The sequence below is a fragment of the Mastomys coucha genome, unplaced genomic scaffold (genome assembly GCF_008632895.1).
Source record: "Mastomys coucha isolate ucsf_1 unplaced genomic scaffold, UCSF_Mcou_1 pScaffold13, whole genome shotgun sequence".
NCBI lineage: Eukaryota > Metazoa > Chordata > Mammalia > Rodentia > Muridae > Mastomys > Mastomys coucha.
In genome coordinates this window covers 8664918-8692755 of record NW_022196895.1, presented here as the reverse complement: position 1 = coordinate 8692755, position 27838 = coordinate 8664918, and the positions used below count along the sequence as shown (strand labels likewise).

Sequence of the window (27838 nt, the reverse complement as noted above, 5' to 3'; positions counted from 1 at the left end):
TCGTGGAACCCCACGCAAGTAGGAGCTGCGGGACGGCATCCTACAATCCCCATCACCCAATGGATGCACTGTCTTCGATTGTGCCTCCAGGCTTGCGACTGGGATGTCTCCTGGAAAATCTCAAATCTCTAATGTTAACGCTCGACTTGAGGGTATCAAAGCTAGTACATCCCTACAATAAGTTCTGGATTTAGTACCCATTAGACAATGGCTCTAAATGTCCACTTAGTGGCACATTAGATCCTATTATTTTATGGGATCTTCATATATACTGCCAGCGGTCTGGTAAATGGAAAGAGGTCCCTTATGCCCAAGCATTTACCTATCTTCACTCCAACCCCACTCTCTGTTCTTTTTGTTCCCCAGCCCAATTTCTCCTAGCCATGAAACCTCCACAAGATGACTATACAACCTTCGATCCAGCTAATGAACTGCCTGCCTCCTTTCTATCTCAGACCTCTTTCCATGCCTCAAAAACACAAACTACTGCCTTAGTCTCTCCTTTTTACCAGGCTACCCCAGAGCCTTCTTGCTAGACCCCTCCCATCCTCCTGTGCCAGCTGAAGGTCACTCCAATTGCCCTGCATTGGCACCCAACTTCATCCCTCCCATCACCTGCTCTAAGGCCACAGTCAAATCCCCAAGTCCCTCTCTCCCTGGGACACCTGACCCAGCATCAGTACTTCCTTTAAGGGAAGTTTCTGAGGCAGATGGCCTTGTCAGAGTACATGTCTCTTTCTCACTGAGTGAACTTTCTCAAATAGAAAGCAGACTGGGTTCCTATACCTCTAACTCCTTCGCCTTTATTAAAGAGTTTCAGTACATTACTCAGTCTTATAGCTTGACTTTCCATGATGTACATATGATTCTCACTAATAATTTACTTCCTGATGAACGCAGGTGAGTTTGGAAGCAGGCAAGAATACCTGCAGATGAGACTCACCAAACAGATGGAGCACATCCAATTGGATCTGAGGCAGTACCTGACCAAGATCCTCGATGGATTTATAATTCTCCAGATGGTATTTTAGCCAGAGATAGATTCATAATTTGCCTCTGGCCATTCTCTGTTAGGTAGCCATAAAACCAGTAAATTTTGAAAAATTCCAAGAGGTCATCCAGGACAAACAAGAAAACCTTATTACAATATACTAATCTAGACCCTGAAAACCCAGAAAGTAAGCAACTTCTGATGACCTACTTTTTTTCCCAGAGCTACCCCAACATAAAAGCTAAACTTAGGTGGTTGGAGAAGGGGCCCCTAACTCCTCAGGGGGAAGTTTTAGCACTGGCCTTCAAAGTGTACCATGAGAGAGGTGAAAAGGCCCGAAGACAAAATACCATATGCTGGCAAAGGCTGTGTGATCAGCCCCAACCACTGCCCCAGACTCCTGGTCTCCTAAGACTCAGAGACCACCAGGCTCCTGATACAAATGTGGTCAACAAGGTCATTGGGTGAGGGCTTGCCCTAATGCCTCAAGCCAAAGGATCCATGTCCTACGTGCCATCAGGAGGGACATTTGGCTGTCAATTGCCCTCATGTGCAAGATAGAGGGACATCACTCCCAGGAAATCCTCCAGCTGATCTCCTAGGCTTAGCTATGGACAACTGAAGAGGCCCAAGCTCCCTTGACCCAACCACTGTCATCACTAGCAGGGAGCCCTGGGTCGTCTTCATAGTATGTGGGCAGCCCTTCTCCTTCCTCTTGGACACTGGGGCCACTTACTCCATCCTGACAGGGTTTTGACTTCCCTGTCTCATTTCCCTATTGTTGGGATAGGAGGACAACCTTACCTTCCTCTCCAGACCCCACCTATTAGATGTATTTTTAGGGGTGTACCTCTCACCCATTCCTTTTTGATATTGCCAATATATCCTGTCCCCTTATGGAGAAGGGATCTGCTAACTAAGTTGGAAGCCTCTATTTCCTTTGCTTCCCCCATTCACCTAAATCCAGGCTCGCCAGCAGTTCCTCTGGTCCTTCTCCTAGCCAGGCAACCTACTAACACTAGCATGTTATTTCCTTTACCAGCTTCTCAAGTAGATCCTCGAATCTAGGACATCCAGAACCCCTCTGTTGCTAAACATCATTCTCCTGTTGTCATCCAATTACTGGACTCTACCAGGTACATTATCCAAGCTCAATATCCTCTCTCTCTCTCCAGAGCCTCAGGGGGATTTAAGCCTATCACTTCTGATCTTTTCGCCCTACCTCATCCCACCTTAACACCCCTACACTAGGAGTTAAGAAATCTAATGGAACCTATCATCTGGTTCAAGACCTCAGGCACATTAATTCTGCAGTGGTTCCCCTCCATCCTGTTGTGGCTAACCCTTATACACTTCTTTCCACTGTCCCCTCGGGGACTTCCTGCTTCTCAGTACTTGATCTCAAGATGTATTTTTCTCTATCCTTCTAGACACCCAGTCACAGAACATATTTACCTTTACCTGGACAAATCCTGACACCCATTTCTCTACACAACTTACCTGGACTGTTCTACCTCAGGGATTCTGGGACAGCACACACCTATTTGGTCAGGCCCTGGCTTCTGACTTTCTGTCTCTGTCTCCCCTAAATCTAAGATTATACTTTACATAGATGATGTCCTTCTCTGTAGGCCCTCTCTAGAAATCAGACAAGCCCACACCACTGCTCTTCTCAATTTCCTTTCCAGCCGAGGCTGAAACTTTAGAGGAACTATTACTTCATCTCTCACACATACAGGAGGGCATATTGCCTCAGGCCATCTCTACCTGGTATACAGATAGCAGCTCCTTTCTACATGAAGGGGCAGGAAGAACTAGCTATGCCATAGTGTCAGGCACAGAGGAGGTTGAGGCACAGGCCCTTCCTACTCCTATCACCAATCAACATGCTGAACTTACCCATGCCTTACTGGGCATAGGGACAATCACTCAACATCGACACAGACTCCAAATGTGTGTTCCATATCCTCCTGTCCCACACCACAATCTGGAAGGAGCATAGATTATTTATGACTAAAGGAGGATCAGTAACTAATGCAAACCAAATTATGGCCATGCTAAAAGACCTCCCATCTCTCCACAGCCATTGGCGTTGTCCACTGTAGATCCCACCAGATAGATGACTCTATTGTCTCCAAGGGAAACAACCGAGCAGATGAGGCAGGTAGAGCTGTGGCCCTTAGAGGCCTAGACTCATCTCATCTTCCTCAGGACATTCTTACACTGCAGCCCACATTCCTACTATCTTTCCCTGACACTCGTCAAACTCTGTCCTATCTTCACCATGTCTTTCATCCTAACAGCCAATTGATATTTTGTTAAGACCCACATATAGCCTACTCTTGAGGATTTAACTTTCTTAAAATCTTTCACTGCCCTTTGCAAAATCTGTCAGATGTCAGACTCCAAATCCAGGTATCATAGCGTCCCTTTTTCTACCCATCAGGCTGGAGGTTCCCTTCCTGGAACTGACTGGCAACTTGACTTTACCCACATGCCGACTGTCAAACGTGCCAAGTAACTCCTAGTCTTGGTGGACGCCTTCTTGGGCTGGGTGGAGGCATTTCCCACAGCTAACAAAAGGGCTCAGACAATTTCTGATCTTCTCCTCCGAGACATCATCCCCTGATTTGGTGTCCCAGCCTCCCTCCAGTCGGACAATGGCCCTGAATTTACTTCCCAAATTTCTCAAACTCTATCTAAAGCCCTTGACATCCCCTGGCATTTTCATATTTCCTACCACACCCAATCGTCAGGTAAGATAGAAATAACCAACCACTCTTTAAAAATGACTCTTGTCAAGCTGTCACAAGAATTTCACCTTGACTGGGCAAAGCCTCTGGCTCTTTTCAGGCTACAGCTCTCCTCATCTCACCCTTTGAACTCATGAACGTACATCCAGTCCTAACTCCTGGTCTTTCACCTAAATGCTCTCCCCTCCCAGACCATCTATTCACCCCATTACTTTGTTCCTCTGCTGTCTCCTATGGAACTTTGCTGACCACCATCTACCACGGTTACATACTGTCCCATGTCCACTGCCTGTCAACATTGGAGACCAAGTTCTTCTGTCCCCTCCAAAACATCAGCCCTCACCCTTCTCTCCTAAATGGCAGGGCCCTTTCATGGTAATTCTCATGACCCCTCCAGTTGCCAAACTCAAGGGACTCCCTCATTGGGTCCACCTGTCTCACCTCAAACCTTTCACCCCTTCACCTAAAAATGACTCTTCTTCCTACACATCAACTCTAACAGGACCATGCTCTCTTAAGTTCCAGAGGACATTGAGACCACCCACCTTGTCCCCAGTCCCAGAAAGTGAGACTCTACTCCTGCAGCCGAGCTCAACCTCACTGGATTAGACATGGGTTTTTCTTCCTCCCCCTGCTGTTCATTTCCATCCAGGGTAGCCCATCTGGAGATTTGAGGTTCAAGAAACCCCCACTATTAACAAATAGTCTTTCCAAATAGGGTCAGGCAGCCAGATGCCAGGAACTGATCCAAATTGCTGGCATCCCTGTATCTGTTATCCCATCTAAATACTATGATCTCTTTGCTTGCTTTCTCTTTGACCAGAAAAAGATGATTGTAAAATATGGCCAGACAAATATGGGGGCTACCCATATTGGTTTTTTCCAGATACATATGCTAGGATCACAGACCAATTGCTTCTTCTATCAACAACACAAGGCACTCTTTTTCAACATATGAGATCTTGGAATCCCAGGTGGGAGACAGGAGTTGTTGGTAAGCTCTACTGTAAAAACCAAGCCTGGTCCTCAGTAAGTACTATGTGAATCCAGAGAAAATATGTCTGAATTGCCCAACATCTAGATATCAGAAAAGTAGGAGAAATAATCAAATACTCCTCTAAGGTCCTTACCTCCTTGACGTCATCCCCCTAAATGGTACTAACTTGTCATTTTGCCTTTTGCTTCAGACCTTGACCTCAGTGTACCAACTCCTTAAGGTCACCCAACCTGGTTACTTTAAAGATTGCTGGCTATGTGTACCCCCTGGAACTAACTCCCAGTTTCCACTTATAGCCTCTCTGGTGATTCTGCCTAATAATGTTACCCCACCTCTTATAAGTCACCTCCTGACTCTGATGTTGTCATGACTCCATACCTTACCTCTATCCCTCTCTTTGGCATGGCAAACTGTTTTAAGACCTCTGGGACACATTCTGTAGGAACACTAAGCTCCCTAGACTGCAATAGAACCACAACCCTTGATACCTCATCTCTGACACAATGCCCTGCAGTCCAGAACACATCAATTCTTTGTGACACTCAGGCATATCATCACCTACCTGCCAGCTGGTCAGGAGTTTGCACGTTGGTACCCCTTTTCCCTGAACTAGGAGTAATCCAGGGAAACGAGCCCCTGCCAATTCCAGTTGTAGATATGATAGCTACCCAATGTAAAAGAGCAGTTCAGGTTGTGCCACTCCTGATTGCTACTGAAATAGCCATAGGGGCTGGCACTGGAATTGCAGGTTTACCGACTTCCATAGCCCAATATGATAAGTTCACTTCCAAGGTTAGCACCAGTTCTCAAGAAATGTCTGAAACCGTGCTTACTATCCAGAAACAGATCAATTCTAAGACAGCTGTGGTGCTTCAGAACTGACGGGAACTAGATGTCCTGACAGCTAAGAAAGGTGGTCTATGCCTTCTTCCCTGTTCCTCCAAGAAGAATGCTGTTTCTGCAACAACCAATCTAGAATAGTGAGAAATAAAAACCAGAAGCTACAATCAGACATCCAGAATCTCAAGGAACATGAGGTTTTTGATTTCTGGATTTTCAAAAACCCTACTTGGAAATGGATACTCCCTTTTGTAACACCTTTTCTAGACATTTCCCTGGCATTATTATTTGCTCCCTGCCTCATTAATCTTCTTTCTACATTTCTTCAATAACAAATCCAAAAAATTCTGACCAGGATTCCCAGCTGCTGTCCTCAGAGGAGCCTGATGCAAACATTTACCAAGTGGACCCCAGTGGTGAAAGTCCGCTACACCCTGAAATTGACGACACCCTTAGACAGCAGGAATCAGTTTAAGAGATTCGATGCCCTTATTCCCCTTTCACCACTGGCTTTCCTCCTTCACTCCTTTTTTTTCCTTCTCTTTATGCTAAGAAAAAGAGAGGTATATTGGCATCAGGAACTGGCTTTACAGTCAGGAACTGGCTTCACGGTCACCTATCACCTCTGAATCCAGTGATGACAGTGATGTCACCCCTAGGCGACCATGAAAGGACCATGCATCCATTGCCATGGCAATTGCCATACATTCCCAAGGTCCACCTGGTCCACCTTCCCACCTTTTGGGTTATGTCACTGTCCAAATAAAAGGCATAGCCCTCTGACCTTCTCTCTCTTTCCTTCTTCCTCTTCGTTGCCCTCCCCCCCACCCCCATTCTTTCCCTGCTCCAGGTGGAGCTGTGCTGGCCTGGTGCGATGTTCAGATGAGACGCCATCATAACACAATGAGTCTAGAGGCAGAGGTTTCTCTGCTGTATGCAGACTGATTGTGCGAGTTTATGTTTGGCTCTCCGCTTCTAATATACTCTCCAAGCTCTTTTCTCCTGGTCACAGCTAAATCTTCCCCAAGAGCTGTAGCTCTGCCTACTGACCTCTTACTTCTCCATCTCCTGCCCCATCCCAAGTGCTCTGGTCTGCGTTCACACCCCTAAAATAGTATCCACGAAAGTCTTTAGTGGCCTTGTCTCTGGCTCAAGCCGAGACTCCCTCATCTCTCACAGCTACCTGCTTTCTCCTCCTAAGAGTCCGTCCTTGTCCTGGCTTGTAAGGGCTGAGCCACGCTCCCAGCGATCTCTCCCTCACTCCCTCGTCTTTCCAGATGCCTTCTCTTCTGCCCCGTCATTAGATGTTACCCTCTCTCAAGATTTGGGTCTTCTCCTAACTGCCCATTCCTTCTGTGGTGGTTGGACTTACTGATGGTGAAAGAGCAAGCATGTTTCCTGAGTGCATTGTGAGGGCGCAGCAGGCAGGGTTCAGCACTTGAACCGTTGCTTTGTATAGCATGGTGGGCTGTGGTTGAGCTTGTTGTTTTGTGTTACATGGTGGGCTGTGGCTCTTTCTGTAATGCAGCTGTCCTTTTAATGGTTTAGTTTGTACCGTGTAAATGAGGGCATTGGTCAATATTTGACTCTTCATGAGACTGGGTTTTTAGAGCAGTGGTTTTGTGGTATGAGGTCATGGTTAACTGTGATTGGCTGTACTCAGTCACTCCATTCATAATTGTTCCATCACCCTACTTTCTCCTGTGGCACTGCTGTGAGCTCACATGGCTTCAGCCATCCATCTGTCTCTAGCACAGTCTGGAGCTCTGGACTCAGAGCAGCTTGCATCATCTCTGAGTGTCTTCTGAATGCTTATAGTTTGCTCTACAGACATTAGAATTAACATCATAACAAAGGATCCCCCAACTAAGAGGGCATAAGGATCTAATTCCCATTGTATTTCTTCTGTTGGGCTGCTGTGTCACCCTTGTGGCACATTAGGTGTCAAAACATTTCTTGTTTGTTTGTTTTGTTTTGTGTAGTGGGTTGGTCTGGTGCTGGTATTCAAATGCTAAATGCTGGCTCCCATGGATCTGATCCTCATGTATGCCAGCTGATACTATGTAAACCTTCCTCCCCAATTTAACTGGTCAATAAAAGGCTAGAGCCTGTGATTGGGTAGTAAATAGAAGTAGGCGGGTTTTCATAGAGAGGAGAAAGAGGAAAGGAATCAGAGAGTGGAGGAGGCCAGCTATGAGAGGAGACGGACCATGAGCATGTGGCCACAAAAACAGCGAGTAATAAGGGACACATGGCTGGGAAATAAGTTAGAATAGCCCCAAACCTGCCCGACCCAGGCTTACAGCTTGTAAATAAAATACCTGGATTGTGTGTCTTTTATATAGGCTTGCTAGAATTTATAATTCATTTTACAGTTTTGTTTTGTTTTTGTTTTTGGAGACAGTGTTTCTTTGTATAGCCTTGGTTGTCCTGGAACTTACTCTGTAGATGAGACTGGCCTTGAACTCCCAGAGATCCGCCTGCCCATGCCTCCCAAGTGATGGAATTAAACGTGTGCACCCAAAATTTCTTTGCCTATGATTTTTCTTCTTCCTACATCCTCCAGGACCCAGGGAAGAGAAAGGTGTCAAATCTCTTACTCCACTCGCTCCCATATAGCTTGCTACAGAGAGACATACTCTCTAGAACATTGCTTCTAAAAGTATGAAATGGGATTTGAGGGCCAGAAGCCTGGCTCCTTGGAATCTTGGATCCTGACTTGGGTTCCCTGGCTTCTAACAAATGTGAGAGGCCCTGCTGCCACCAGAACCCTTGTCTGTCTTCTAGGTGTTTTGTTTTGACACCTTAACACCTCTATGGTTGTGGTTGTCAAGCTTGAGAAAAAAATGCCACCTGGGAAAGCTGTGGAGTCCCAAATGCCACCTCCAGGGATTCTGGAATTACAAGGAGTCTCATTTCTACAAGCCCCATGGGTGATTCCGAGGACCACATTTGGCAAGTGCTAGTCAAATGTCTCTTTATTCTCCCCAGAAGGACCTGGCCTGGGATAGTAAATTGGTCTCTGGAAACTGTTTTTAGATTATTTATTTACTTATTTTATGTGTCTGAGTGTTCTGCCCGCATGTGTGTGCAGAAGTCAAGGGAGGGCATCAGATCTCCTGGCACTGGAGTTAGACAGTTATGAGCCTGGGGACAGAACCTGGGTCCTTTTCAAGAGCATGTAGAGTTCTTAACAGCTGAAGTAGTTCTTCAGCCCCCTCTGGAAACTTTTTTTTTTTTTTTTTTTTTTTTTTTGCCACACTAAGAACTGTATCTCTAAGTCCAGATATCAGGACAATGGGACCCAGAGGCAGAATTTTTCAATGAGCAAAAGTCCTGAGAATGAGTACTCATCTCATTCTTCCTTTTGAAAGTCTTGTTTTTTTTTTAAGGCTTTCTGAAAAATCATATTTAGTCTCTATGTAAAACTGAAAGTCGTGCTCTGAGGTTCCTGGTGAATTTGTACACCTTCTTAGGTGACTCTGGTGGCATGAGACCTTTAGGGACCACTGAGAGCAAATGCTGCCATGTTCAGAAAGTTAGGGAAATCACACAGCTACAAAAGACAATGAGGGATTATAGGGACTTCCCAACTAAGTGGTCGAAGGACATTCTGTCCGTTGAGACCGTGGATGTCTGTGAGCTCAGGGTGTCCAGCCTGTCGGAGTTCAGTGCATGTGACTTGGGAATGTGTACTTGGATCCACAGGGCCTGGAAAGGGAACAGGGCTGAGCCCATGAGGGTGGGACCAGAGTACTCGGGAGCCAAGGTCCAGGAGAAGATTTGAGGAAGGCCATGAGATAGACAAGAAAACCCAGACTTGAAGCAGAGGTGCAAAGGGATGATATGGAGAGTCAGCAGGGAGGAAAAGGGAAATTACCTAAAGGCAGGCTGTGGGTTTGCAGTCAGGGAGGAGAGCAGCCTGGAGCGCCAGTGACAGACGCAGCTAAGCAGCCATGAGAGAAGCCAGCGGCTGGCAGTGCGTAGGCCAGGACATAAAGGCACAAGGTGGGATTGGACAAAGACACCCCTCTGAGCGTAGAAGATTAGGGGGTTGAGTGGAACCGCCAAGCAACCTTGACCTGGGGAGGGTCACCAGGGCCAGTCCATGCCAATCTGGAAGAGCTTAATCGAATCTGAACTTAAAACTAAAAAGTACCTCAATTCAGTTGCATGCAATAGTACTCATCCTGAAGTTCATCTCCAGCTTGGGGCTGTGTCCTGAGATTATGTATATACTGAACAGCAGAGCAGAAACAGGGAAGGCTCTGAGGGGGTAAGGTCCTAAAAGCTTCAGGTGGACTGAGAGTGCACAGGGACGGGGGCTTCACTGGTGACACCTGTGGGCCATTAGGTTCCGGAAGGTAAGAAAGTCAACACGTCCCATTGAGTGTTATCCGCCACCTTGAGGCTGCAGTACAACCGCACACCTACAGGTGGAGTCTCCATCCCGAAAGCCCCCTTTCCACCCTATAAAATCCCCAGACTACCCCACACCATTGCAGACACAACTCTGGTTGAGAGACTGTGGTCCTCAAGGTGTTCTATGAAGGGGCAGCTCGTCTCTGGTGATGTCTGTTTTTTTTATTTCTAAGTTGTCTCCCCATGTCCCACTAGTGGGCTTTGGCAAGGTCTTATCTGTGACAAGGGGTCATCCCTCTTCCCTGTCCACTGCAGGTTCTCCAGGGGAAGCGTGAGAGGCTGGCAGCAGTTAGCATTTTCCCACTGGGCCCTGACTTAGCTGTCTGTGGGAGTGGTGCTTCAGTCACTGTGTCAGGCTCTAGTTTGTCCTATACATGCTGGTAACAAATATGAAGGTCCCTCGTTCTACCCTAGTTTTTAGCATCATTATGAAAAGGCTTCAGGGTTGAGACTCAAGGAGGAAACTGAGGCAGACTATCCCCTTGGGTAAGAGATTTCTTAGAAGAGTTACTAATGGCATGAGCTTACAGACATATAGACAAAGAACTGCATATCAGGGGTTTTGAGGAGAATTTGGGCCTCGACCCCATAGACAGGCAAACAGTACGATAGGGACTCTGAAGAATGTTCAGGTCCAAAGGGCAGAATGCAGAGTCTCTTCTTACAGGTCTCATAGACAGGGAGAGGTTTGATGTAGTCGAGCTGTCTCCTATTCCTTGGTGGATAGCAGAGGAAATGGAGGAGGGTCTTGTATTCTAGGAAGGAAGGTACAACTCTGAAGGTATGGGATAGTTTAGAGGGGTGGGGCTTACTTAATTGAGTTGTACCCATTATACAAGTGGGGGATATATCTCTTGGAATCTGGGTACCTGGGGAACCTGTTAGTGGCTTAAAGGTCCACAGACACCTTGTTTGTAAGGGGTTGCTGGGTCCTTCACAGGAAAAAGAGGCTGCTCCAGGTGAGTGTGGCCCATAGTTACAGCCCTGCGGAGAGACTGTTGTAGAACCAAGAGCTGGCATGGCGCCTTCTCCCTGGCTCTCTGAGGAATGAATGTTCTGCCCTGGAGTGTGTGTGTGGGGGGGTGCTAGGCTCAGACACCAGTGAACTTGGAAGCCTACTAGCCTTGCATTCAAAAACCAAAGGCCAGCTCTCAACAATCAGCATGGGAATGAAGGGAAAAGAGCCACAGGCAACTTTGCTGACAGGTGCCACCAAAGGGCTTCTGGAGGACGGCTGTCCAGGCAGTTGGATGGAACCAGGGGCTAACCAACCAGAAGGAAGCCCTTGATTGCACAGGTCCTCAAGCTCACCCTAAGTCAGCTGCTGGAGGGTGATCTTGGTTAGAGACATCAGCAAGGCAATAATAACCGTTGCCATAGGAACCACCTAACTGACAGTGCTGTTGTGCCTTGGACTTTACCTGCGTCCCTTAAGCTTCAACCAACACTCCTGTCAACCAACCAATGGGAATAAGAAAAGACTGGAACTTGGGGGTAGAGTGGGGGGCACACATCTTTTATCCCAGCATGTAGGGGAGGCAGATCCAGGTGAGTGTGAAGCCTTCTTGGTCTACAGAGTGAGGTTCAGGACAGTCAGGGCTACACTGAGAAACCCTGTTTTGAAAAACAAAAATTAAAAAAAAAAGAGAGAAAAGAATGGAATGTAAGTGAGTTCTGTCATCCCCACAGAGTCATAGGTGCTCCAGCAGCGCTTTACTGTGTTCTCTGTGGAGCATGGCGTGTCTGTTCATGTGCACACGCTCAGTTAAGCTCAGCAGTTTCCATCTGCTGAGTCCCGACTGCCAGCTTCCTGTTTGATCTTCTGGGACAACACTGATGGCCCTGCTCACCCACCAGGCAAATGGTAACTTTCTCAGACTCGCATAGACTGGGCCCTATACTCCTTTTCTTCCCTGTGACTGTCAGAGCCTCTGCTGAAAACTGTCCCATCTGCCACCTGTCCTTCCTGAATATGGGCTTCTATCTCTGCTGCACAGCCTTGGCCTGCACCTGGAGCTTTTCTTTGGTTCTGCATCTGTATTATCAGAGGTCCCTATCCCTGACTAGGGATCACCACCACCACTGGCCTTTCCATTTGGAAGCTTCCAGAACCCAGTGATGCCACCAGGTCACAGCTGTACGGCTCACTCTATTGCACCAATTCTCCACTGTCCCTGGACAGCCTGAGACAAGGCCTGACCCAGGCAGTATCCATGGCTGGCCACTGCTGGCCAAGATGATTATGCAAGTTGCTTTTCTCCTAGTTGTGATCAAATACCTGACAAGAGGCAACTCCACAGAGGAAGTTTGGTTTAAGATCTGGAAAAAGATACAATCTGTCATGGCAGAAAGGGAAGGGTGGCAGGAATATGAGGCAGCTGGTCACAGGCATCCTCAGGGAACAGAGAACAGCCAGGAAGCAAACCAGAGGCACTTCAGAACCTCAAGTCCTGCCCCCAGTGACCCTCAGACCCCAGAGAGGTTCCAGCTCCAAAGAGTTTCACAATTTTGCAAAAACAGTGCTTCCAGCTACAGACCAAGTGTTGAAATGCTTGAGCCTCTGGGTGACATTTCACTCTATGTCACAACACGAATGGATCCACTGCGAGCCAGCTGTGTGTGGGCCCTGTGTGACTGTGGCTTGGTCTAGCATGTGTCTTTCCGGCCTCGTGCATCCCAACAGTTTTAGGCTGAGTTAAGGGATGCATGGGCTGAAAAGCCAGTGGCTGGCACCGCTCTTTGCTGTTTGAAAAGCCATCTGCATTTATTTTCTCTACGCCTTTCTCAGCTCAGACAGTTCTATACGTGGCGAGTGGCTCTTTCTCATTGGTCACTTTATACTCTGCATTTCTGGAGGACTGCTGTCCAGCAGCTGTTAATACATGCAGAACAGTGTGGAGCCCCAGCCCTGTACCTGCAGACTTTGTTGAGTCTGAATGGGCCTGTCTAGGGTAGACGCTTGCTAGGACACCGCCACACCCACAGTAGGTCCCTTCTAGGTGGCTGTGTGGAGAACCATAGGACCTAATGTTAGGGTCTAACTGCTGTTGCAGGCTCCTGCTGTGGAGTTTCTCCATGCACAGAGTCCCTTCTCCGTCATGTGGGCTGGTTCGTATCAGAGGCCCTCCATGCTGTTGCCCCTGTCTGTCTCTCCATGGTGTTACTAACTCTTCTAATACACCTTTCAATCCCCAGTAACCTGCCCCAGCGTCTGCTCAAACTACCCAACACTTACCTCGTGCAGCCAACTTTCTTCTTTTATTTATTTATTTTTTTAATTTTTTTAAAATTATTTATTTATTATTATATGAAAGTACACTGTAGCTGTCTTCAGAGACTCCAGAAGAGGGCATCAGATCTCAATACGGATGGTTGTGAGCCACCATGTGGTTGCTGGGATTTGAACTCAGGACCTTCAGAAGAGCAGTCAGTGCTCTTAACTGCCGAGCCATCTCACCAGCCCGAACTTTCTTCTTTTAGCTCTTATCAGTTTGCCTTGTAGTTAGCTGCGTCTCTGGAGACTGCCTTTGTTCAAGCTGGTACTCACCTAAACATGTGAATCCCTATCTGTGCTCCTCTGGTACTCACCTAAACATGTGAATCCCTATCTGTGCTCCTCGTGTTTGCTTTCTCCTCTTGTTCCCAGAAGCCCCCAGCTGCCCCCACCTGGCAGCATTGTCCTTCACTGTCCCAGCAGGGTGACTGGAGGCTCCCCTGGCCACGGGGTGCTCCCTGCAAGCCTCCTACTTGGAAAGACTTCTTCCTTCACTAGGGGCACACCTGAGCTCTCCCTAGCTCTCTGCCTATTTGGCTCTTGCAAAGGGGCAGGAAGCCCAGGTTTTCCTGCGTTATCAGAGGCCTGGGCCTGGAGGGCACAGCGCTAGGCCGTTGAGCACTGAACAGGAAATGCCAGAAAGAGAGATAAGGAATGGCTGCACACACTCTGAGCTGTTTTATTTGCTGTTTTGGGATGACGGGAACAGGAAGGAGGAACAAGGAGGGGAAGGAACCTCAATCCTGGCTTGCTTCACAGTCATGTGACAAGGACTGATTTGTGTGAAGTTGGAGCCTGCTGGTTGGTGACAACAGAAAACCTCATGTTGAGGAATTTTTGATCAGAAAGAAAAGGCTGAGGAAAACAAACTATATTTTCATTTGACATAGATTTCCTGACTTAGCAAAAGGAAGTGACTTCTAGGCATGCTGCCTGGGGCTTCCTGAGCAGGTACAGTGGGGTGTGGGAACTGGCCCAGTTAAAGTCTTTTCTGTTTGGTTCTTTGCATTCCTTAACTCACAGGGCTAACTAAAGCAGAGATGTCCATCCATGCTTGCAGGACAGACTGGGAACCTCCCTGTTGTCCCAAGGGTAGAACTTTTCTAGGGCCTACCCTAGAGAAAGTACAGGGCAGTCCGCATAGAAAGAGGGCCTTGGATGTTCTCCTTGTGATAAAGGCCAAAGAGCAAAGCCACAGAAACTTCTAGAACTGGCCTTCATGACATTGTGACTTTCTCACAGCACAGACTCAGGTTTCCAGTCCGTGTGATGCTCACCCCTGACTCCCTTCATCTTTGTTTTCCCCCAAAAGCTGGAGTTGTGAGCATGAACAAGAAGACCCTTGTCACAATGTCCTCACTCTCGTGAAGGCACCACCCCTAACAAATTAAAGCAAGACTCCCACTCCACACACTTGTAATGATAGCGCTTATGTTAAAAGGAAAAAGACTAGTGATGTCTTAATCCATCTAGTCACTCAAACCCAAGCATCCCAAATCCAAGATCTGTTTTTGAGACGCAGGGAAGGACTTGGTCCCCCATCCCCCAGCTTAGTACCTGGGAACAGCATGGCCATTCCTACCTGCAGGAGCCTTGTTTCTAGGGTAGTTCTGACCTCTGCAGGTTCTAAGACAGGGGCTGAGAGCCCGGAGACTCAATGTAAGGCATATGGTGACAGATGCCAGCAAAGGACAGCCATGAGCATTTTGAAGACAAGGAAATAGAGATTTGGAGCCTTAGTGCTCCCCAATTTGCCTTGTAAACAGCATGTGTTTCTTACATTAGCTGACTGAACTTTTGAGTAACCATAAAGACCAAGTGCTATCAAATCTCATCCAACTGGTACCTGGACAGGGATATGTGATAGCAAAATATTTAGGCCTGAATTCAGCTAACCACAAGGTTGAAAAGCCTGCAAGTCTCTTGATCTTACAGCAGCTGCAGCTGAATTTCCCACCCTGCAGGAGCTGGGAGAGGTGGTGTGCACCTGTAGTCCAGGCTATTGGGAAAGCTGAGGCAAGAAGATGGCTGGAGACCAGGCTGGTCAGTCAGTACAGTGGAGTGGCAAATAACCAGTTTGTTGGATGGATAAACTAGTGCATGCCTACCATCCCACTGGGGAGGCTGAGGCAGAAAGATTCAAGTTTAAAGCCAGCTTGGGCTACAGAGGGAGAGCCATCTTGTACAACTGAGATTCTTACTGTGGGCACCTGCTTTCTCTCCTCTTCTTTCTCCAGGAAATTCATGAGGGTCTCAGTCTGCAGCCTTACCATGACTATGATCTGAGGGGGAATGGAAGGAGGGAAGCTGGGCGTAGAGGTGACTGAGACTCACATGTTCACACACACATTTAAGTATATGTAAAACAACAAAATATTTTAATTTTCCATGACCACAGGCTCTCTTCAGGAAGGTTACACCTGTATAACCACCAGGTGATGGCATGGTTAATGCTTCAGGACAAGTCACAATTTTGTACTAACAATCATTTCAACCACTTGAAATGTAGTTTGTCCCAGCTGCAAAAGCCACAAGACACCAATCATGCGTCTTACCCCAGTGCAGACTTTTATAAAACACACATGTTTGTAATTAGCACAATAAACGCGCTCATTATGTACTCTAACATAGAGCACAGGAATACACGCTATGGAGCGCAGCCCTCGCGTCTCCACAGGCATACACGCTATGGAGTGCAGCCCTCGCGTCTCCACAGGCATACACGCTAAGGAGCGCAGCCCTCGCGTCTCCACAGGCATACACGCTATGGAGCGCAGCCCTCGCATCTCCACAGGCATACACGCTATGGAGCGCAGCCCTCGCGTCTCCATAGGCATACACGCTATGGAGCGCAGCCCTCGCGTCTCCACAGGCATACACGCTACGGAGCGCAGCCCTCGCGTCTCCACAGGAATACACACTACAGAGCGCAGCCCTCGCGTCTCCACAGGCATACACGCTAAGGAGCGCAGCCCTCGCGTCTCCACAGGAATACACACTACAGAGCGCAGCCCTTGCGTCTCCACAGGCATACACGCTATGGAGCGCAGCCCTCGCGTCTCCACAGGCATACACGCTATGGAGCGCAGCTCACGTCTCCACGGGCATACACGCTATGGAGCGCAGCCCTCGCGTCTCCACAGGCATACACGCTATGGAGCGCAGCCCTCACATCTCCACAGGCAAGAGCTAGAGGGTTAAACAGGAGCCCATGGTGTGACAGCATGAGTTTGGAGCGCACCACTCTGCATGTGACTTACCCTACACTGAGAACTGTCACCCTGTCCAGTGGTGGCAGGTACAGTCTCATAAACAGTGTTATTTCCTAAGAGCAGAGATGTCAATCTGGATTTGAGTCATTGTTACCCAGAAGGCATTACAAGTCAGCTCCATAGAAGGTGGGGATTGGCTTTGAGGTCAAGTGTAACAGTGCCCCTCAGACACTTGCACACCCACACCCCTGTGCCCCAGGGAAGTGCACTTCCGATGGCAGATATAAAAATAGGTTGGCACGCTCTTGACACAGGGCGAGGGACGGTGAAGCAGCATTCCCGAATCCCACGCATTCTGTTCCCTCCTCTGTTCTAGCACATCATGCTACAAATTCAGAACCAGCCTATCATAAAGTCTGTGAGGCAGCCTCAAGCTTCACATGTGCCTGAGAGGAAGAGCTGGGCACAGCAGAGCTCTGGCTGTGGGAGCTGGGAGGCCTCCGTCATCCCCAGCACATGCCTCCTCAGCAAGCCTCAAGTCTCCAGGACCTTAGGGCTGCTCCGTGAATGCAGGGCTGCAAGGAGACTGGCCTCTCTTCTCCCCTCTCTGGTAGTAAGTGAGGCTCCACTGCACTCAGAAAGCAGTTTTGGCCCTCCTGGGGCCAGTGCTAGGAGCTCTGGATCAGGCGTCTGTAGTGGGGCATGACTTCGTGCTCTGGCAGATGAAGTGCAAACTCCAAGGCCACTAACACTGGGAATTCAAAGGCTATCAGTTCTCGTCTGTTCAGCCGGAACTTCTCTTCCAGTTTCTGCAAAGCCAACAGAACCATTTTAGTTTTGCATTTTAAAACATAGGGTTCCCCGCTCCCCTAGGGCAACTTTTCTATCATCAAGCTTTCTATCAGTGTTTATCACTGATGTATCTGTTCTCCATTGCTGTAACAGAGTACTAGACACTGGATGACTTTAACAATAACAGAGGTTCTGGGAGGCCGGAAGTCCAAAGTCAGGCAGCTGTAGTTAGTAAAGGGCTTTGTGCTGATCCATCTCAGGGAAAAAAACAGGACGGGCTGGGTCTATGCTGTGCAGGAAGCAGGATGGACAGCCTCAGACCTGGACTCCTCACACCCTTGTAGCTACTCTAGTCTCAGGAGACATCAACTCCCAAAGAAAAGTACGAGTCCCCCTTAGTGGCCCAATCCTAACCCCACTGCAATAAAAACCAAATTTCAGTGTAAGTTTCAGGTGTGAGAAAAACATGACCAAACCACCTATCTACGCATTACCAGCAGGGTGCTAGAGGACAGCCAGTACAGGCAGCGCTTCCTGAGTCAGCCTGGTGGTGAAGACAGCGAACCTTCCCCAAGGGCTAGAGGTCTATGTGGACATTCATGGCCACGCCATTTACTCCTCTAAGAATTCTCAAAGCATTTCTACATTTCTGCGCATTTTACAGTTGCTAACAACTCAGAGGTCAAGCCCGTCTTCTACAGTCATAGGGATGGAAACCACTGTGCTGAGAAGCAACTTAACTGGGATTTCTTTTTTAGCCTTGGTTTTTTGAGACAGGGTTTCTCTGTGTAGTCCTGGCTGTCCTGGAGCTTACTCTGTAGACCAGGCTGGTCTTGAACTCAGAAATCCACCTGCCTCTGCCTCTGCCTCCTGAGTGCTGGGGTTAAAGGCATGCACCACTACCAGCTGACTCCAGTTGGGATTCTGTTATAACTGAGTCAGGCTTCGAGGTCAGATCACATTGGCAAGGATCAGAGTGCCTCCTCTGCATGGCATGAGAGGAGGGTTTGTAATGATCCAAGTCCCCATGAGGCTGTCCTACATCTAAACAGCTGAGTGACCAATGGCTCCTCACCTGTCCACCCAATAATACAGGCTTCCAGGATTAGAAACAGTGGGGGGACAGGAAGTCTCCCCTTTTGCTAAATTACTGTCTCAGCTTAAGCTCAGCATTTGACTAATAAAATATTTAACTCTGACAGCACTGAGGTTAAAGCAGGAGGGATCTCAGGGTAGGATGCTACTCTCTGACTGACTGACTGACTGACTGTTGTATTCTTTGCTGATGCCTCTGCTGTGTGGTCCAACACTAGACTCTGGTTAAATGTGTATAGTATAAAAATGCTTAGGACTCTATTAGTGTTACTTCTGAAGATGCATTAGTTCAGCAGGTATGTGCATATATGTACATTTCCCCATTTTATCTGGAGACCCCCCAAATAGATCCCTAAAACCATAGGATCATATTCTGTAGATCTGTAATAAAATAGTATATCTATAATAAAGTTTGACTTATAAATTGTGTACAATAAGATCAACAACTAAACCAGAAACTGTTTGTAGTGAAAGTTTTGTAAATGTGTTTTCCCATTTGCTTATTCTGTTATTGGCCATGCAGTGCCTGCAGGCTGAGCTGGAGGAGTGAGAGGAAGGTGTTGTGCTATAGGATGTCACTCAGACATAAGCACTGTGATGCTGGGGCAGTCAGCAGTCTCTCTCACAAGTGAGGTGATTAGTTTCTGCTGGTGTACACAAGGTGGCTCCCCAGAACACAGGGACCATTCACATCTGAGGAGGACAGGGTAAGCTTCTATCACCCTGCTTTGTGCGCAACCTAACATGTACAGATTGGTTATGGGGGGGCCTTTTCTCTGCTGTACTCAGTGCAGTGGATGACTTGGGTGACAAGCCAGTGGAGAGAAGTGACAACTGCACAAGCCTCCTAATCCTCAGCTTGGGTCTGGCATCTAGTGGTCATTTCCATGTCATGCATCAACTGCACACACTCGACCCTGTACCATATCTGAAAATTAGTAAAGTGTAGGCATAAATAATGTTCTCTCTAAAACAATATGCTAACTTCCTACTTTACTCTCTTCCACCATTTGGAACAGTGGGGCAGTCAGATGTACGTGACATCACATCAACTGTTCTGTACTCTTGGCTGTCCCTGCCTTTCCTAGGTATAACCCACTCACCTGTGAGAATGCTTTTAAAATACAAGCGAATCAGTCCAGAGCTCCCCCTCTTACACCAGCTCCTTTTTTCTCTCTAGTGAGGCCACTGTCCAGTCGCAGGCAGCCCAGGGCTGACTGGCACTCTACAAACTGCTCGTTCCTAACTGCCCACCTGCCTGGCGAGCACTCCTTTTGGAAACAGCTATGAAGGCTCCTGGCCACAAGTCCTTCCTGCTCCTTCTGCCCCCACCCCCCTATGGGATTCTGATGATGTGCACTGAATGAGTGTCTCTCACAAACTAACACTGCTGGCTTTGGCCCCAGTGATGGACAGTACGGCTGATACGAGTTGGGTGGCCTTGATGAGCTTAGTGACCTTAAAGGAGACTAGATTCAGAAAGAAAATAAGGCACCTATAAGCCAGGAAGTAGACAAGAAGCCGGCGACCTTGAACTGGCCAGCTTTTACAACTGTGGGAAGTGAGTTTCTGTAGTGAAGCCCCCCAGTCCATAGGGTTGTGCTACAGCAGACAGTAAGACCCCTTCCTCTAGGGGACTCATAGCTGTGCTATCTATAGTCCTTCTCCACTCTCTCTTTATTTTGAGACAAGGTCTTACTAGGTTGCCCTGGCTGTCTTTGAACTTCAGTCTCCTGCTTTTGCCTTCCAAGCAGCTGGGTTATGGGCCTATCCCACAAAGCCTGCCTATACATTCTGTGCTAAAACACACATGCGCAAATCCAACGTAGGTGATTAGGGTTTCCTTGCTTTTGTGGGGTTTGTCTTTATAAGACAGTCGACACCATCCCCTTGGCCTGCAGGTCTGGTAGGTGTTCTGCAGTAACACTGCTCCAAAGACTCCCTGTGGTTACCATGGCTTCTCAGGCTGTGGGAATAACTTCGTCCCTCATGCTACCTGAGAAAGGTTTTTAGGTCATGACCCAGGTTGAACCTGTAGTCTTACCCAGGTAGATCATCCATTTCTTCTACAAATAATTTCACAGCCCTTGTCTCTATGCGCCAGGAAGGGCCTCTGCCTGCCAGGGGCCCCTCCCCACAGCCCTTGTCTCTATTCGCTATGAAGGGCCTCTGCCTGCCAGGGGCCCCTCCCCACAGCCCTTGTCTCTATGCGCCATGAAGGGCCTCTGCCTGCCAGGGCCCCCCTCCCCACAGCCCTCAAGATGCAGCTCACTTACATCAATTAGATGCTTGACTTCGTGCTTTTTGAGGTCACTTCCGACCTTGGCTGCTAACAGCACACAAGCTCCCGCGCAGAGCTTCCGGTTCTGCTTGTTCAGCTTCCCCCTGAGGGCCAGCTTCTCAAAGTAGACAAAGGCCATAGCCACCGTGGGCTCCTCAAAACCACAGTCCTCCTGGGCAAGCTTCCGCATCTCTCTTTTCAGGCTAGAGAAAGACAGGAAGCAGGGGAGTCCTGAGACAGCTCAGGGGACCCACGAGAAGACTTATGAGCGCATCTGGAAAGCATTGTCTCTATTTTACTCCCACAGGGGATGTGGGCCAAGATGAATCCATAGTAGATGTTGGAGCAAACCATGTAGCTGAGGCTCTGTGGGTCTACTGACACAGATACAGCATGGTCCAGATCCCCACTTCCAAGGACGATTGGCAGGCAGGGCTCCAAGTATAGGACATGGAAGGACACCACTGGACATAGTTCATGGCTGAGTCCCTAGCAAAATTAGGTGGTGGTGGTGGTGGGGTTCCTCAAAGTGAAAAAGGAGAGCCACACTTATTTTAGAACTCCTTCAGGCACTCTAAGATCTACCAATTATTGATTACACTTGTTAAGTTAGGTGGGAAAAGAGTTGGACCTGAGCCAGACCCTGGTATCTGTGGGGAAGATGCCTAGCCAACCAACATGGATGGACACAGCATGTGCTTAATTTTTCTTATTCTTTGGTTTGGAACATGCCAGAATCAAACTGTGTTAGGATACACAGCAGGGTAAAACTTGCACACACTCCAGGATCTCAGTAGTGCCTAGCCTAACTGGCGACGTTGGAGGCATTGTGTGGACACCACAATACAAGTCTCCTCTAGCTTGGCAGGATGACTGGCTGGCAGACGTGGGGTCACCACAAACCTTTCCAATCGTCTGTCTGGGAAATCTAGGCCTGTCTCTCTGTTCTGGCTGTTTGGGTGGCTGTTCAAAGATAGGGCCTTGAAGTCATGTCTGGGTGGGTGGGGTTTCCCATGCCTTAAGGTGCCCATTCTATGCACTTCTGTTTTGCCTGCATCTCAGAAAGCCAGAATCTGAATGCTGCCCATTCTGGTTGGATTATTTTTTTTAGACATGACTCATGTATCCTGAGCTGACCTCAAATTTCTGCCTCCATCTCCCAAGTGCCGAGTTCACAGGACCATATAACCATGCCTGGGTTGTTTGGTGATGGAACTTGAACCTGGGGCTCTGTGTATGAGAAGCAAGCACTCTGCCAGCTGAGCTCCACACCCAGATCCATCCTCTGTCTTTTTATAACCTTCATTTTACTGAGCTAGCAAGCTGCAGGCAGATAGCATTTTTCTCACTGAATGAACATCTCCCCAAGAGCTATGTTAACTAGGGGGTCAGCTTGGCTCGCTGCCAGATGCCCTGGGCTCTCCCACACCATCCAGACATGGGTCAGCCAGCAGCAGGGGAGTGAGTGTCTAGTCAACATGACTGTATTCCCTTTCCCCAGGAACAAGAAGAACTATAATACACCGTATGAGCTCAGTGTGTGCTGGGGGAAGGCCAGGGCCATATGTGGGTTCCATACCTCCTGATCTTGCTGAGTGTTAACTTAATGTGAGGAAACTTCTCCTTGAAGGTTTCATTCATGTCCTTCTTGAGATCTGAGGGCTTCACATAGTCGATCACTGTGGTCTGTAACAGAGGAGGCAACCACGGGTCAGATGTACTAACAGCGTACAAGCTAAGCCCGATTTGTAGCAGGAGACAGAAGCCGGCATCACCTGAAGCAGCCAGTACACCATCAGGCGAGTGCCTGTGCCTCCGCCTATTGTCCACAGTGGGAAGGATCCGGAGGCATGGGACTGTGTGAAGTTCTGGATTTAAATTCATGTCAGCCCACTCAGGAGCCTGGCTTTGGGAGACTCAGCATCTCAGGTCCCGCCTGCCACCTCTGTATAGTTCTTTGCACATTGTAGATGCTCAACAAATTCTAGCTACTGTTTAAAGAGATTTTGCAAAATGTGACAAACTGTGTATAAAACTTACCATTTTAGGACTCCATTTAGTGTTGTTATGCACAGTCACGTCGTTACGTAGCCATTACCACCACCATACCCCGAGGAACATCTCCCTGTCTACCCTCTAGAGTCCTGGCAACCACCATCTTTTCATTTATTTTTGAGACAGGGCTCTAGGTAGTCAAGACTGGCCTTGAACTCAGCATTCCTCCTACTGGGATTACAGATGTGAATACCCTGGCCAGATAACTTTTTAAACATTCATTGATATGTGTATGTACACATGTACATGATTGATTTTGCCATGTTGCATGTGTGTATGGGGGTCGGGTGAGGCAGAAGGTAACTCATGGGAATTGATTCTCTCTTCCTACCATGTGAGTTCAGGAAACTGAACTCCAGCTGTCAGCTTGGTGGCAAGCATCCTTACCTACTTACCATCTCGCCAGCCTAACTTTGTCTCATGGAAATAGAATGTTCTTGCTTTCCCATTACAAGTTTCCTCCAGTGCTAATTCTTCCAGGCTCAGCGGCACTGTAGCTTAAATATGGATTTCCCCTCAGAGGCAGAGTGACGCTCCACTATATGTATGTAATGGTGACTATTATTAACAGTCTTATGTTTAGATTCTGCTTGTCCCTGAAGACAGGTTCCTCTGAGCCCTCTGGGAGTGTTCTGGTTTTCCCCACTCAGTCACTGCTCTGCACATTTAACACTGAATTAATATTTTGCTGGGTCACACATTTAGACTCAGCTCATTGCAGGAGTTCACATGCCAAGGGTCTCTTTTGGTTGACAACAGAGGTCACCTTTGGCAGGTGACTGGCTATCCATAGATGGGGCTGTTACCCCTACTGATATGGAGGGCCAGGGATGGCTCACTGCCAGTAAAACCCATCTAACATTTTCCTAGCCACCCTGGCTAATGTTGGTAGGTTTCTCTGAACATTTGGTTTGATGTGATTCTTAATGATATTCTTAATAATGATATTCTCAATGCTGAGAATTGAACCCAGGGCTTTGGGTATGCCTAGCAAGTGCTCTACCACTGAGCTACACCCCAGCTTAAGAGACTTACAATAGGCATACAGACTACATTTGGTGGCAGCTAAAAGCCACAGATAGCCCAGTTCAAAGTGACCTTAGTGGCTTTTTCTTTCTCTGGAGCATAAACACTAACTGTAGCAACAATGACTCAATTCTGTTAAACCAGCTCACAGCTTTGTGACATCTGGGGGCATGAGAAATCAGATGAGTAACTCCAAGCCAGGATATTCAATTCCAACGAGCATTTGAATTAATCCTTCCCTGAGATAACCTTGCAGCTGGCTGGATGTGGGATATATGAAAGCACACCTAACACTTGAAGTTTCTGGATGTGCCCCATCTTATCTTACAAGAGGAAACTGAGGTCAACTGAGGCAGGGAAGATTGTCCCAGGCTCCACAAGCTCCAGGCAGGGCCTGCGGTACATACTACCTTCTAGATTGTCTTCCCTAATGGGTCAATGAAGAGCTGAGAATAGCTCCCTACTCTAGAGGCTGTCACAAAGAGGTGTGGATATTAATAGAAACAAAGCAGCGGCCAACTTCAGCAAGTCAAGGTCAAAGCAGAAACACTCAACCTCTGACCTAGGAACCAGAGACCTGTGCATCAGCGTATCCTTGCCAACTTACAATATGATGCTGTGTCTTGGGGCTCCTCCCGCCAAGTTCCCTGGTGCACAGGTTGCTTCCCTTGTGACTAACCTTCCATAGACCTTATGCTTCCATCTGGGAAGCTTTACTCCATTCTAAAGTCCAGGAAACTATTGGTTATGTTTCCTGACTCCCTTGCAGCTAGGATGACAAACACGTTTCTGTTTCTTCCTATTGGATGCTATGGTACAGAGAGTGACCCTGGAGAAGAGGAGGCACTTCCGTCATTTCTGCTACCGAGAGTGGTTGAGAAGTTGTAGCTCACTAGTGTTGGATGTCTATTTTGTAGGTGTAGGACCTAGCAACAGCGGTATGGTCTGCAGGCAGCAGTCGAGGTAGCAGATTCCCAACTATGCAGTTACCTGGATAGTGGGAGCTAGCCTGGTTACCAGTCACAAGCTAGAGTCTCAACCCCACAGCTAAGGCTCCCTAGATGGCTTGGAGATCATTCTTATTCTGTTAGTGCTACCAGTTAAACCTACCATGTAATACCCTACCACCCCGCTTTGCAAGTGTTGGGGAGGGTGCACACATATGGAGGCCAGAGGACAACCTCAAGTGTCATCCTTAGGAACTTGGCCCACCTCTTTGAGACAGAATCCTTCCCTGACCTGACGCTCGCTAATGGCGAGGCTAACCAGCCAGGGAGCTTCAGGCAGTTTTCCTGTCTCTCTACCTCTTCAGATCTGGAATTTAAAATGTGCTACCATGTCCAACCCTTTTCACATAGGTACTGAGGGCTGGACTCAGGTGTTCAGGCTTGCGAGGCAAGCACTTTACCAACAGAACCACAGCTCCAGCTGGAGTGGATGCTGAGCTTTGCGGTGAACTGTCACAGAATCGTGTGTACTGCGGTCTACAAGTGGCCCCAGCCCACGCTCTTGGTAAGGAGCTTGGGGTCCTTTCCTGGTAGTGAGATTAAGTGGAGTCTGGGCAACTGAGTGTTCATGGGAGACCCTCAGCCCAGGCCTTGGTAGACATTCCCACTGCCTGGATGGCTAAACTCCCGTAGATGTTCCCACTACCTGGAACAAGTTCACAGAGATGCCACCTGCAGGCACAAGAGACATCCTGTCCCGTTCCTGACCTACTGTATGTTTGTTTCCAGCTGCAGACCCATGTTCTTGTGACTGTTCCTGGTACTGCACATAAAAGGCTTGGCCCCCATCTGGCATCTGGCTTGCTCATCTACTTGAGCGTCACCTGTCTCCTGAGGATCACGATGTAGCCCAGGCTGGCCCTAAACTCACAATCCTCCTGCCTTAGCCTTGAGTGCTACATTTTCTGGGCCTGTACCACCATGCTGTCCACCTTGACTCTTTCCTAAATTAGATAATACATTTTGAGGTGTGTATAGGCTCCCCTGCAAAAAATGTTCTTTCTGTCAAAGCCTAGAAATAAGACTCTGCTCAAACAAGAAGCCCCTGCCCCATTTTCAGGGAGACAGTAGATGCTGCATCTCATCTGATTGGCTGTCTCACTTCACAGCCTCAGCATCTCACAGCCGAGTGGTTGGTAATGCTCCAGAGTGGGTGGCTTCAGGAAGTATGGGATGGGCACAGGCCAGGTGGGATAGTAAACCAGTATCGAGGGGGGTGGCTGCTTTAGGGACTCAGCATTGGTGAACTTAGACAGCTATAGGCTGTGGCAATCTGTATCACTGAGGCAGGGACTCGGAAATAGTCACCTTAGCCTGTCTCCCTCGGTCTATCTTGGGGTCAGGCAAGCTATATTTGGGGGTAGTGAAATGCCTCCAGGACACGGTAGGGAGAGGAGAGGATGGTGGTAAGTCCTGCTGTGTGACGCTGGCTGAGATCAGGAAGTGGCCGCTTGCTTCCTTGTCTGCTGTAACATGCTCCTACAATCTGGGTAGCCTTGGCAACTGCAGATTGTCCTAGAGACTCCACTGGGAGCCTAAGATTTGGGAATCAGCAGGTTGGTAGGCTATCACTGTGGAAATGAAGTGCTTTGCTACTCTGTCTCTAGAGATTTCCTTGTCCCCTCCCAAGCTTCTGATGCCCAAGGTAGGGATGCTTGGCTGAAGCCTCTGCTGTCTTTTCTGTCCCTTCCACAGATACAATCACCTTAGATTAGGTCTCAGCCTTGCTCCCCACTGACCTCACTTTATGTCATTGACATCTGCAGAGAGCCCATTGCAGATCAAACACATAGCCTAAGGTCATAGGAGGTCACAGCACCTCCTAGCAGGATGTAGTCCTGGCCACAGTAATGGCTTGTATCTAAAGGTGCTCCTGTGTGGCCCTGCTGGACTCTCACTCTACCTGTTCCCCTAGGCAGAGTGCTCAGGTCCCCCTACCTTCGGTGCCAACTCAGCCTCCCAAGCGTCGCCCTTCACCTTGGTCTGAGGGGGCAGGGCTTTGGGGCACCTCCTTTCCCTGCTTGGTGTGGCAGCTCTGGTTTGGGCCTTACTGTCTGTTGTTTCTGCTTCTCAGGGAGTTTCAGCCGGAGCTCTGGTTTCACAGCCAGTTCGGACACACAGCGTCTGGGTAGCCTGGTGCGCACTCTTTTAAGTACTTGGGTCTCACTTCCTTCCTGTGGCATCACCACCAGATGCCTGGTTTCTGTTGACGGCCACAGGACAACTGACCTGGAGGGCCGTTCCTGTATTCTGCTCACTCTGCTGCCTGGGATGTATACTCAGGTTGAGTGGACAGCACCCAGAGTAGCCACCTGCCTTGAAATCTTCTAGGATGTAGAAGGGCTACCCTCTAGCCTGGGAGGTGTCAGAGGGATGAAGCCTTCACTCCTTCTGAGCTACAGGTCCCTGTGCTCAATACCAAAGTGTGACTAGCCCTGACAACTTGACATTCGCTTCTCTTGAGGGAGCTGTATGGTGGCCCTTGGTGGCTGGCCATCCCAGCTGCCCAAGAGACTGCTGTTCTTGCAGTGATGGCTGAAAAGCCAGAGCATGGGGAGACTCCATAGCAGGCATGGGATTCCTAGCCCCTGCTAGCCACCCTTTCTGACTTGGAGGAGAACCAAACAAACACCAAGTTGATGCTTTAAGCTCACCTACCAGTCTAACACACTGGTTATAAAACCTTGCAGTGCTGGAATTTGCCAGCTAATAAAACAGGGTGCAGCCCCTTCCTGGCCTGGAAGCCCTGAACATGACCACCTAGTTCCAGGCCATAGAACTTGCTTGATAAAAGGCTCCTCTCGACCTGCAGCTGTGTCTGACAGCAGCACTCGTGTTTCTGATCATGCATCCAAAGTAAGGCACTTGTCTGCAGCTTCCTGGCTGTGGGAAGCTGTGAGCACCCAGCTGTGTAAAGGGGAAGCCAGGAGGGTCAGCTGAGAGGAGGAAGCCAGCCAGAAGACAACCTCCAGAGCAATGAGATCCTGCCATGCCCGCCCCACCAGAGGCAGGAAGGAGAGAAGGGGAGAGGGAGGGGGAAAGAGAAAGGGGGAGGGGAGGAGGGAAAAGGAAAGAGAGAGAGAGGGAGGGAGA

General features: G+C 48.5%; 1 protein-coding gene across 3 annotated transcripts in view; it reads right to left on the bottom strand.

Moving 5' to 3' along the window:
- Nucleotides 1–15634: 15634 nt before the first annotated feature.
- The window catches only part of Cables1 (Cdk5 and Abl enzyme substrate 1), a 106813-nt gene continuing 94609 nt past the window's right edge, over nucleotides 15635–27838 (bottom strand). For all 3 annotated transcript variants that reach the window (XM_031364967.1, XM_031364966.1, XM_031364968.1), the window contains 3 exons: nucleotides 22237–22343; nucleotides 20653–20860; nucleotides 15635–17298 (listed from right to left, as the gene is read on the bottom strand). In XM_031364967.1, the coding sequence (XP_031220827.1) occupies nucleotides 17158–17298; nucleotides 20653–20860; nucleotides 22237–22343 (456 nt within the window). In that variant the 3' untranslated portion in view covers nucleotides 15635–17157. The remainder of the gene's footprint in view (nucleotides 17299–20652; nucleotides 20861–22236; nucleotides 22344–27838) is intronic.